The sequence below is a fragment of the Prenolepis imparis genome, unplaced genomic scaffold, assembly GCF_030444845.1.
Source record: "Prenolepis imparis isolate NDT839.2.m4 unplaced genomic scaffold, iyPreImpa1.0 SCAF_5, whole genome shotgun sequence".
NCBI classification, from domain to species: Eukaryota; Metazoa; Arthropoda; class Insecta; order Hymenoptera; family Formicidae; genus Prenolepis; species Prenolepis imparis.
In genome coordinates this window covers 16,677,225-16,689,628 of record NW_028141163.1, presented here as the reverse complement: position 1 = coordinate 16,689,628, position 12,404 = coordinate 16,677,225, and the positions used below count along the sequence as shown (strand labels likewise).

General features: G+C 32.6%; 3 protein-coding genes and 1 pseudogene across 5 annotated transcripts in view; 1 reads left to right on the top strand and 3 right to left on the bottom strand.

Annotated features, from left to right (window-relative positions):
* Positions 1–6: 6 nt before the first annotated feature.
* Positions 7–1,583, bottom strand: LOC145935806 (betaine-homocysteine S-methyltransferase-like). The gene has a single exon (XM_083037421.1). It carries the CDS (start codon positions 1,165–1,167, stop codon positions 187–189), a length of 981 nt encoding a protein of 326 aa, XP_082893547.1. The 5' UTR covers positions 1,168–1,583; the 3' UTR covers positions 7–186.
* Positions 1,584–1,729: 146 nt separating this feature from the next.
* LOC145935805 (betaine-homocysteine S-methyltransferase pseudogene) lies at positions 1,730–3,755 on the bottom strand (annotated as a pseudogene). 2 transcript variants are annotated; one of them, XR_014425281.1, is made up of 2 exons: positions 3,466–3,755; positions 1,730–3,350 (listed from the first exon to the last, which is right to left on the bottom strand). The product of XR_014425281.1 is annotated as a betaine-homocysteine S-methyltransferase pseudogene, transcript variant X2 (transcript). The 2 variants fall into 2 exon arrangements; XR_014425280.1 differs by having other exon boundaries at positions 1,730–3,321.
* Positions 3,756–3,894: 139 nt separating this feature from the next.
* Pomp (proteasome maturation protein) lies at positions 3,895–5,298 on the bottom strand. The gene is made up of 5 exons (XM_083037422.1): positions 5,155–5,298; positions 4,701–4,801; positions 4,414–4,474; positions 4,165–4,340; positions 3,895–4,078 (listed from the first exon to the last, which is right to left on the bottom strand). The coding sequence occupies exons 1-5, from the start codon at positions 5,155–5,157 to the stop codon at positions 3,991–3,993; spliced, it is 429 nt and encodes a 142-aa protein (XP_082893548.1). The 5' UTR covers positions 5,158–5,298; the 3' UTR covers positions 3,895–3,990.
* Positions 5,299–9,689: 4,391 nt separating this feature from the next.
* The window catches only part of LOC145936222 (TNF receptor-associated factor 6), a 68,475-nt gene continuing 65,760 nt past the window's right edge, over positions 9,690–12,404 (top strand). The window contains exons 1-5 of the mRNA XM_083038197.1: positions 9,690–9,744; positions 10,124–10,228; positions 10,313–10,497; positions 10,659–10,889; positions 11,260–11,325. Of these exons, the coding sequence (XP_082894323.1) occupies positions 10,144–10,228; positions 10,313–10,497; positions 10,659–10,889; positions 11,260–11,325 (567 nt within the window). The 5' untranslated portion in view covers positions 9,690–9,744; positions 10,124–10,143. The remainder of the gene's footprint in view (positions 9,745–10,123; positions 10,229–10,312; positions 10,498–10,658; positions 10,890–11,259; positions 11,326–12,404) is intronic.

Genomic DNA, 12,404 nt, shown 5'->3' with positions numbered 1-12,404 from the left:
GATTAATAACGTTTGATTTATATTTAATAATTATTTTCTCTGCAAAATAAAAAATTATTAAAATCTCGATATGGTACATGATTCAAAATATGAAGCAGTTTGCTTCATAAAATATTTATGGCACAATTTGCATTGTTAATTTATTGTCATGGAAAACACATGAAGTAGGCACTTTCAATGTAAAGTTCATATATTTATATTTGTATGTTGTGTTTGCCGCTGATCCACTTTGGACCTTATTTTTTTTATATCTGTAGCATACGTTCTACAGCATCCACCAATGTAGCAAACCCCGAGATCCAGCCATTCGTCAACAAATTCGTGCAAAGAGGGAGCCTCCCCTTCCATCTTCCACCCTTCAGATACTACATACTTTTCTCCACTGTTAGGATACACCACCAACGGTATAAGATCGTCCAAGCTGCCTCGATTGATGCCCTTCAACAAGGTGGTGACGTATTGCGGGGCTATACAATTAACGCCGACCGCTAATAGTTGCCCTGGGAGTGAATTCTTGTAACATCTCACGGCGATCTCCTGGAAGTTGCTGCCGTCCGCTAGACTCTTCCCGTCGTCTCTACAGGAGAAGGTCAACCATGCGCGAGCATCCGGGAATTCCTTGAGCAAGTCGATTACAGCCTCCGCCTCGTGTACGCAGGGTATTGTTTCTATCGCCAATAGATCAACGCCTTTCTCCAGCAACGTGCGTATACGAGGTCTGTGCCAGTCGATCAAAAATTCTCGCGACACATCCGGACAATACGAGCCGGTGTACTCCGAGCCATCGTGTAAGGAGGCGCCGTAAGGTCCGCAGGATCCAGCGATCAGCGGCTTTCGATTCGTCACGTCGCCCGCATCATCTTCTATCTCTTTGCTGTAAACGTTCACGGCATCCTTGGCGTAATCGACGGCATTGCGGATGATCTGGAGACTCTCTTCCTGGTTGACGCCCAGGTATTTTACGAAACCGTCGACCGTAGCTTGATACGTGTTCGTCAGGATGATGTCGGCGCCGGCTCGCAGGAAGTCCAAATGCGTAGCGACGACCGCGTTCGGGTCGGTTATGAGGTAACGTGCGGTCCACAATGGATCACCGTCGATCTTCTCGCCTACGTGGGTGGACAACTGCGTAGAGAAGCCAGCGTCCAGCACTTTTATTTGTGACATGATTTCTTTTCCTTCCCTTCACAAGTTTGGTCCCCTGAAGTCTCCTGGTTGATGTATAATTGATGCGAAATTCTCTTACGCAGCTAACAATATTGTTGTATACTTGACTAAAGTAAGAAGAAGCTTGTCCAATTCACGCAGACCTTATTGCTGCCGAAGCAAATTGTGTCGAGGATGACTTGCCGTTATCTCGCAGCGGCTACATTTTGATAGTCTATCATCGACGAAGTGCGTGTCACCAGCGAAGAAGATAGCGACACAAACAAGACAAACAAGGATTTGCGATAAGGCCTCATCTTCCGTATTGCCCATTGCGCATGTGCTCTAAATCATCTGTCACGTGTTTATCTGTCGCTGATGTAACACAGTCGACGATACGAGAGAGGACAATATGATACTGTGACGACAAAACATTTTGTCTGGAGTCTGGAGATATCCACGCAATTAATATTTATCTATCGTTTTCGAATAAACTGCTTTGACCTCACAGAACACAAAGTTGTTGTAAACTGTATGATGCAATCTAAAAATAATGCAATAAGATGCTTATTTTGAACAGTCATCGGAAAAAAGATAAATGGTGTTTATGTGATTGTTTGATCGTGATAAATTGTTATCGATAGTCATCAAATATCAGAAAGCTGTAAACGCTGTTTTATTTTTGACACATGTTTTTGAAAGCAAAAATATTTTTCAACTGAATAAGAAATCACGTGTTCCAAACAAAATATACGACGTAAAAAATTAATTAAAAATTTTATCTTTTTATATTTTTTTCAAATATATGAATATATAATTCTATTTAAAAAAGATATATATATATGTAATATTTTTTTCAAATAAAAATATAAATTGTATAAATTTTAATATAAAATTATAAAATATTGTACTTGATATTGACAACTTATGTGCCTTTTATAAACAACTGATTGTAACGTAAGTCGATATTCACACGACTTTTCATATTATAATGATCATCAAACATTTTACATCATCAGCTTCAATTTGCAGCTAATTACAAACACGCGTTTATCTTTAATCATAGTGATTTTAATATCTGTATAAATTATGCATCATTTCAGAGATAATTGCATCAGCTCGATCATAAAAGGAATCACGTCGTTGTGGTTTTTGCGCAATACTGATTGACCTCCGATCGAATCGCTTTTACGTCCTCCGCGAAGATCTTGCAGCAACCGCCGATGTAACGAACTCCCATGTCCAACCATTCCGATACAGGTAGATTCAAGGAATGATCATCCGGGACTGCGGTCCAGTCGCCGGTCTCGGAACAGCTACCGCCTCTGTTAGGATACACTATCAGAGGAACGAAATCCTCCGACGATGCACTCCCGTTGATTCCCTTCAGCAGGGGAGTCACGTATCTCGGATCGACGCAGTTGACACCAACCGCAAGGATCTGCGATGGCAAGGCTCGGTAGCATCTCACGGCTACTTCTTGGAAGACGCTACCGTCCGCCAACAGCTGACCGTCTCGACAGGAGAATGACAGCCAGGCACGAGCGTGCGGAAACTCTCGCAGCAGTTCCAACAGAGCTTCCGCTTCCTCGACGCAGGGTATAGTTTCCAGAGCCAGTATCTCAACACCGGCATCCAATAGCGCTCGAAATCGTGGTCTGTGCCAATCCATCAGCTCCTGTCGAGACACAGATTTCCCGTAGAAACCGGTATACTCGGACGAGTCGTGTAGATAAGCTCCGTAAGGACCGCAGGAGCCAGCAACTATAGGGTTTACGTCATGCGGCTTCCAAAGCTTATTTGTTTGTCGAGTATAAACGTCCACGGCTTTCCTGGCCAGGGCCACGGCCTTGGCAAGCAGATCCAGACTCTCGGGTTCGCTCGTGTTCAGGTACTTCATCAGGCCGGGCACGGATGCCTGATAAGTGTTGGTCTCGATGACGTCGGCGCCGGCACAGAGGAAGTCCAGGTGCGTTTCGTACACAGCTTCTGGATCGGTCGCGAGGAATCGCGCCGTCCACAACGGATCGCCATCGATCTTCGCGCCGACGTGACGTGACAGCTGTCCGGAAAAGCCGCCGTCCAGGACCCTCAAGGTCGACGTCATCGTCGATGACATTTGACCGGATGACGCAGTTGACGAGATGTCACGTTCCTTATTTAGATTCGCTGGTTCTGAGAAGCGAAAAATATTGTTGTTCCACCTGTTCAATGTTTATTTTGCTTTCAAATATTCTCTTAGTTGATCCTCTTAAGGTTATCTCAAGATTAGTGCGAATGCATTCTTTCTTTCGCCTTTTGTCGCAGACGAACACTCACCTGAGATGAAGCAATAGCTAAGGAAGGTTTATTCGATACAGTTTGCTGCCAAATAATTTAAACAATCGGGAAACACCTGGATTGCTTGAATCAGAATTATTACAATGCTTGATTCCCTCGTTGTGGCCATTTTTAAATGACGAATATCGAGATATCATATCGAGATATTATATCGCGATAATAACATATATAGTATACTTGCAAAGTACTGTTTTGAAAGTAGAAATGTCAAATGTAGACTGCTTTGATTCTTATTTATTATAATCGACAAACAAAATAATTTAAAAAATTAATACATCTATCACTATTAGATATTTTTATATTTTATATAAAATAATGCTTTTTTATATTTGATTTTATGAATTTTTTTGCATTAACATTTAAGCTACTGTTACTGAAACATTTTCAGAGAAAGAAAAAAAGTATATATTTAACTTACAAAAAGTGTAGTGTATTTATTAATAATTATTATTAATTCTAATTAATTTGCATTTTTATTAAAAGATTTTTGTGCATGCTTAATTTTTATAATATTCCAAGATGATTTTCTGCAACAGCATGTGGCTGTCCCATTTGTTCTTTGAATTCCGGGGTATTGAAAATATCTTCGAATCTAAAATATCAATATAAATGAACAAAAATTCTCTAATGTATATAAATTGATCTATTAATAGAAAAATAAAATTATAAACATCTCACCCTATATCTTGATCTCGTCCAAGCAAGACATCCCGCATCATGTTAGACGATGATAGGAATGGAAGTCTTCCAATCTTTTCAGTGGCTTTCAATTCCATCGCTATACGCAATGGTGCATGTAAGCCTTGTGTATTCCTAAGCAATATCATGTTCATGCAATCTTGATTTTTCACATACTGGAATAAATCAAGCAATTACAATTTAATGGTCCAGATTCAGTTAATGTTAATGAAATACAATAAATCTTACGTTTCTTTCTGAAGCTTCCAAAGGATGTGCGTAACCAATGCTTTGTCTAGTTGCTGACAGACTAAACAGAAACAAATAACATTATCAACGACTATAAAAAATAGACTGGAAACAGCCATAGTATTATTCAAGGCATTTTTATAAAGTATTTATACTATATAATAGGGAAAGTAAATTTTGAATTTTAATTATTTTAATGGATTCTTTTAAAAAAGCATATAAGGAAAATTCATTTTTTTTAATCATTTCGTTTATCAATTAATTTTAATAATAGTGTATTCTCATACCCTGATACCATAGGATTAGGCACACCATAATTAGTTCCACCTTTAATGTCGAATTGCTCAGGTACAGTAGACTTAGGTATGATTGATGGCAAGCCGAAACTCTAAAATAATAATTACAATTGAAATAAGTTTCATATACGTCAAATAAGCTTTATCTTAACATAAGAACAGAAATAGATATTTTGGCGATGACTTGAAAATTATATATAATAAACTATTTTTATATAAATTTTTATATATAGTACAAGTATGATTTATTCTTGATTATCATTGTGCACGACACTATTTAAAGATTTAATATAATAAAATTTAAATAGGACAATCAAAGTTGACTGTCATTGTCAACATAACCTGTTGCGCAACTCATACGTAATGAATTATACTAAATAATTTTTTAATTAACAGTTTATTTATAACACCATGAACAGGTCATGTGGAGAACATCAATTATTACCATTTTATCGCTTGAAAATTCACGCACGAGAATAAACTGGCGAAACAATTGGAGCAAAGGAATAGTCACGAATCCGCGAATACGTCAAACAAGAATCTCATTCGGCCGGATTCGCAATCGACGTTCGTAGGGCAGTGTTGCCAATTTCAGGGGTGAGCCGCAAGATGCGGTCACGTGACGAAACGGCGCGCGCACCCCCGAGCCCCCACCACGCCGCTCCCCCCGCCACCCGCCACGGCTCGCCCCTGAAATTGGCAACACTGTCGTAGGGTGATATTACATTATTTCTCGTATGATAAATCGAACGTTCCGATTGGCTGTCGGCTAGGGAATTTCTAGGGTTTCGAAAGTTCCTTCCAATATCAGCCAATCAATACATCCGAAAGTTTGGTCAAAACCGAGCTTTTACGTATAGCATTTGTGACATCTATTATAATTATAATCAACGACTAATGAATATTTTTAGACTCGAAGCCACTTGTTCTCGGAAATGGCGCGCGTATCATAGACGAGTATTTATTTTCTAGTTTTTCTTAATTGATTTCGTCTACATTTACTTGTATCGTTGTGAAGATTTAGTGTATAAATAGTATCAGTGAAGATTTAGTGTTGTTTGTGTATTATATTTTGTAAATAGTTATTAATATCGCGTATTGTTGTTACGCATTATATGCGCACAAAACGTCTATCGATAGGTGAGTTTAAAATAATTAAAACATTCATTAAATTCCCACAGATAATTTAAGGCGACAATTAGACCAAATAAGTAGAAGCAAACATTGACAAAAATATATGTAAAATTTCAGTTTTATATCTTATATATATACTGCTTGGAATTAATATAACCTTTTCTCTCTACTACTGTTATATATATATATATATATATATATATATATATATATATATATATTCATTATTCATTCGCTTAGAAATTTCGATCAAATTAGTCTCATTTTATAAATTGTACGTCTGTTTTAATAGTTTGAGAACTGCTTTGAAAAATATATACATATTACTGTATAATTAAATTCTATATACTGATTTTATATATGATTTTCAAAATATGCAGCCAATATTCAATATTAATAATAAATTATTGAGGTTGGCGACAAATATTTTTTTAGAAGAAAAAAATAATATACTTTATACTTTATATACAGTTATTTAATTCTAAATTTACTTTCTCTTAATAAATAAGCTTATCCATTTTTATATTAAAGAATCTTATTGTTACATAACATATGATTTACATAAATCTTAGATATAGATCTATAGACACAGACTATATATATATCTTTATTTTACTTTACTATATCATATATCTGGTGATCATCTCTCGATCTCTCCGGCTCACATCATGGGCACCCTTATAACTTTTTTCTAGGGGGGGCAGAGTGTACATATACTCAGGTGTGCGTGTGTGTGTGTGTGTGAGTGAGTGGTGTACACACACACACACCACACTATTTCGATATATATTTATGTTATAAATTTCAAACAAAAAATTATTTGGTTGACAATTATAAAATTATTCTAAATTGAAAAAATTAAAATATTAAAATCCATATGCCCCTCCTTGCCCCCCCTCCCCCCCTGGGCGCCCATGGCTCACATTGTGAGTACGGATTTATTGTTTGCGAACCCGTGATGCATCCGAGCTACAACTATAATTTAGCTGAGAGATAGGCAGCCTTCAATAAATTTTATTATTTTTAATTTAACATCTAGCATCTATGGATAAAAACAGAGTTTAAATATACTTATTGAGAATATAAGAAGGAAAAAATGACCATCATATGGTGGCGCCGCATAACCATAACAATACGATATAAATGATCGATTAAACAAGTCAGTTGTTGACCCGACTAATGTCAGTTTGAGCTTTATCAGATAGTGATCCATCTATTTGCAAAGATAAAAAATTGATAGTGTTTATACTTTATAGGCGATAATCAGAAATTTGTATTTTTTTTTTTAAACACAATGTCCTTATATACAGCAAGAAGAAGTTCCTTGCGACATTCGCTCGCATATAAATTATTGCCAAGGAAGACTTTGCTAATTATCAGAGTGAGGAAATCTTTATTTCGATAATGTTTCGGTATATTATTTGAAATATTGGATTTAAAATTTTCTATTGCAAAGATTTTTAAGAAATGTATAATTAATATACATATCAAAAGAGCGATTCTTTAATTGTGCAAATAACAAAATACACATTATATTAATACAGAAATAACATTCTTATTTAAAATATTAATTTACGTTTATATAATAATATTTTAAATAAAATGCATAAAGTAAATAATAATCGCGTGGTAATATTTATTAATAATGAGAAATGATATTGCTGCTATAATTAAGGTTATAATTCGATAATTAATGTTATATATATATAATAAACTCTTTGTTACTAATTTTTATTAATAGATATATATATATTTTTGTTTTAAAGTTTTTATAACCGTCTGTAATTAATTAATTAATTAAATTTATTTTGAATAAAATATTTTACTATTTCAAAAAACTAGATGAATTCAAAAATAAAAAATATATAGCTTGATAATTTTTTCTATTTATTTTCAATTTTTTATTCAACTTTTGTACATGCATTGTTATCTAAGTTAAGTATTGTTAGCTGATATCTTAACATTAGCATTTAATATTTAGATATAGATATCTTGAAAGAAAATATATAACTAGATATGGATATATACAAATTTCAAATAAATAATTAAATATAATAATTAGATAAATAATTTAAAATGTAAAAAATATGTAAAAATTTTCTTTTTAAATATATATATTAGATTACTTTATAAATATGAATAGAATGAATATATTGAATATATTGAATAGAAAATGAATATAAATAATAAATGAATAGATGAAGTATATACATATATGTATTATATGAGATAACTACTTCATTATTTACATATATCTATTTAAAAAACTTCTATTTAAAAACAATAGGACATTTTATATAAGTGGTATTATCATTCATTTTTTTAAAACGGTCAGCGCAATTGAATTACCGATTCTGATTCTTTTAACATTCCAGCTTCTTTTTGATTAAAATATGTATATATTACATACACATGTATGTATATATTTTAATCTATAATTATCATTAATTATATTTTTAATCCATTATATATAATTATAACTATAATAACTATTTACATTTTTTTGTATCTTATTTAAAATAATGTTTTACGCGTATAATATTCTATCTTCTTGGCTTTAAGCAAGCGCGCAATTCAAGTATATCTTATCTTATGTAAATTCATAGTCATGACTTTTTTCATATTATATATAAAATACTATTTATATATAATATGAAAAAGGTCATGATCATGAATTTACATAAGATAAGATATACTTAAATTACGCGCTTGCTTAAAGCCAAGAAGATAGAATATTGTACGTTAAACTTTATTTTAAATAAGATACAAAAAAATGTAACTAGTTTTATTATAGTTATAATTATATATAATGGATTAAAAATATAATTAATGATAATTATAGATACAAGAATAAGTATCTAAATTAAATTCATATATCTAGATTCAATATAATTAAATTTATATAAAATTAGGTACTTTACATTACTGAGCATCTTCATTCTTGTATATCGTTATTTAGGCCGAGAGATTGAAAGGTCGTTATTTATTTCGATCAGCGGTGCGACGCGTTTTAGAATATATGGAATGGATAACAGAGATACCGATAATCGAAGAAATTAGTGACGATGTAACGATTAATATCAAAATGGCACAACAAAGACAAAGAGTAGAGAAGAAATTATTCACGTTAGAGGTACTCGATGAAGCATATATGCACTGAGAGAATATTCTTTTAGAATTTACCTTGAAAATCATGGTAATCGTAAGACAATATGGTATGGAAAGAATTTTATGAGAATTTCTCTAATTAATATTTATCACAATAAAAATAATAATATCTATTACAATAAAATATAAAACATATTTGATTAATATTTTACTAAACTGCATAGTAAAATTAATCAAACATATTTTATATTTTATTGTCATACATATTATTTTTATTGTGATAAATATATTAATCAGAGAAATTCTTAATAATAATAATAAATATTAATTATAAATATTATAATATTAAAATATTATAAACTTAATAATAAATATTAATTATAAAATTCTTTTCGTACCATATTGTTCCACGATTATCATGATTTTCAGGATGAATTCTAAAAGAAAATTCTCTCTGTGTGTGCGCGTCACTTATTAAAAAATTTAAAAAATATCGGGACATTGTAACACGCATAAATAATTTATCGCTAATTTAAGGATCGATCAATACTACTAGTGCATCCGATTGAAAGATCCTCTACCGACAAAGCGTACATATATGATCTTATTAAAAAGTTGCGCGCATTTTCAAAACATCCGGAGAACTTGAGGGAAAATTTAGCCGCGATATGCATTTATCAGTATTTACCAGCTGGTCGCGTAATCGTTCGTCAGGGTCATAAGGCGGAAAATCTTTATTTTATTGCGAATGGCGAAGTCAATCTGTCGAGAGTTGTGATCGATGAATTAACAGGTGAGAAGAATAGCGACACGAAATATTGCACATTCTTAATACTAAAATCCAATTGCATCGAACGAGATGATTTAAGATAAAACTTTACATCGGATATGAATTGCAATGTTCGCTGATTCATACGCGATATTTATATTTCTATCAGAATTTCCCGCTAGTAAAATATATATTTTTCAATATATTATATTGCATAATATTCAAGAATTACGGAATAAAATCTTTCTTATCAACAATTTAACATTGCGTCATGATTATTTTGATAACTTTTTAAAATTAATTAACTTGGGATAAATATTATATTCTGTATACATATCAAAGGAAGAGTATATACATTATAAGATTAATGTGAAAAGCTGTACAATATAATATTTTGTGTTAGGTGATGAGAAAACTATAGATATGGGAATCATGCAAACAGGAGATATGTTTGGCGAAGTTGCATTATTCCATATGATACCGAGAACATCAACTGTGGTTACCAAAAGTTAGTAGAAGCGAATCATGGACTCGATATGATATCTTCTTTAGATTGAAATTTATATTATTTTCTCTTACAAATATTATTTAGCATCAGTCGATTTGCTTCTAATTATACAAAACGATTTCGACAACATCTTGCGTGACGTCTTGACGAAAAAATGGGACGTTTTGCGCGACGCGTTAGTTCATTTTAATTATTTCAAAGCGTGGGACGAAGAAACGGTACGAGAGTGTTGCATCCTAAGTAAGCTGAAAGACTTTAAGCCTAATGAGGTAAATAATGCGGTGTAATAAGAATTTTACAATGAGAAATCTCGATTCTTCTCGCGCATTCTTCAGAATCTCGATTATATAATGCAAATCCAGTAATAAGATAGTAGAATACACACAAAAAGGGAGATAATATTAATAATAAATACCGATTCTTTTGAAAGGTTCTGTTAGGCGATGGAACAGGCATGGTGAATTACGTGCATTTTATTTTAAGTGGCGAATGTCGCCTTATCGAACATATGCTCGTCCGTGAACGGCCTTCTTACCATGGAACACAATATAAATTATATGATCCCGAAATTTGTTCGATTCCGCAACAACAACTAAAAGAAGTGTCAAAAAAGATTGCGAAATCTGACAAGCTACCTGAATTGGATTACAAGTTTAATCGAGTACGAGTGTTATAAAAAGACGCTAAGAAGCTATGCTTTCCAGCTTTCCAATCTTTAAACGCATCATTAATTTTTAATACAAAAAAAGCATTTTAAACAATTGAGTTTCGCTCACATAAGCTTACAAAGAGAATCGCATGTTTTATACTTTTTTATATGTAATCCTATTTTTTATGTTATTAATGTAGTCTATTGCGCAAACTTATTGCATAAAAGTAGAAAAGTGTTTTGCTTCTCTTGTTGTGCAAGAATATTTTGTGGGAAAAAATTTGTGTGCATTAGATCGTACATCAACTAATTCTTTTAGTCATTATTAGAAAAACATTTTGTTATCTCTCAATTGTTCATTGATTTTTCTTTATTATTGCAGGAACCTGCCAATACACACACAGACATTGATCGATTAAGTATTGTTACTACTACACTTCTGGACGTTGTGAGTACTTACAATATAATACATTTTCTTTCCTACGTAAATATATAGAATCATGTTACATCGAATTATATGACAATTCAATACGAATTACAATTTATTACATTAAAATAGCTAGCCAAATAATGGATTGAGATAATAATTGACTGAAGTCAATTATTAAAGTAATCAAGTATATTGAAGTAAAATAATTATTATTATGCGTGCAGAAAAATTTGGATTCATTATTATAATTTAGGATATAGTTGAGTAGTTGCGTATATTAATAGATATATTGAAAAATCAAGGTTAAAGGGTGGCACGAAATTACTGAGGTCGCGGCGATGTTGATGCGAGAACCATCTGTTACATCTCAGTTACGTTATCCGAGTGACGTTCGTACTTTATTTATGCAAGTATGCACTTTCTCTCGAGGTGCATGTTTCGGTTTAGGTGAGAGTCAAATGATTTATAATATTCCTTTCTCTAGTGCGTATTATAATTCAATAAATCAAAATTTATTAAATTAGGAGAGAAAATGCTTAACCGGAGAATCGTAGCGATTACGCCTGTAAGATGTTTTCTTATTCCCCGATATTGGTTGCTCGAGCACAATCGTGCTAATATTTGGGGACGCGTAAAATTGTTCATGGACTCAAAGTATCCAACTAAAAAGCAATTGTTGGACGAATTTCTTCTAAATCGAAAGTACGATAAATTGTGTCAAATATTAATATTTGTGTTCCTTCTCTTCGTTTCTTCCAATTATCAATTATAGCGATTCACACAAATTATTGCTACTACTCCAGCTTCCATTTCAGATGGATGTCATACAAACAGAATTTAATTGAAGATGTTATTAAACGACGTGGTCGTTTTCGTAGTAACACAACGATACACGACGTACCGTATTCTATCAGAATTACAGATGAGATAGATCCAAAAATATAATTAATCATTTCGCGAATCAATATTATTTCAAAAGTTACACGAATATATTGTGATTAAGACAGATTGATAAAGTATGAGAAATACAAATGAGAAAAATATAAGTAAATAATTATAATCGAAATTATATACATTTAAAAATCATGCAATAAAGT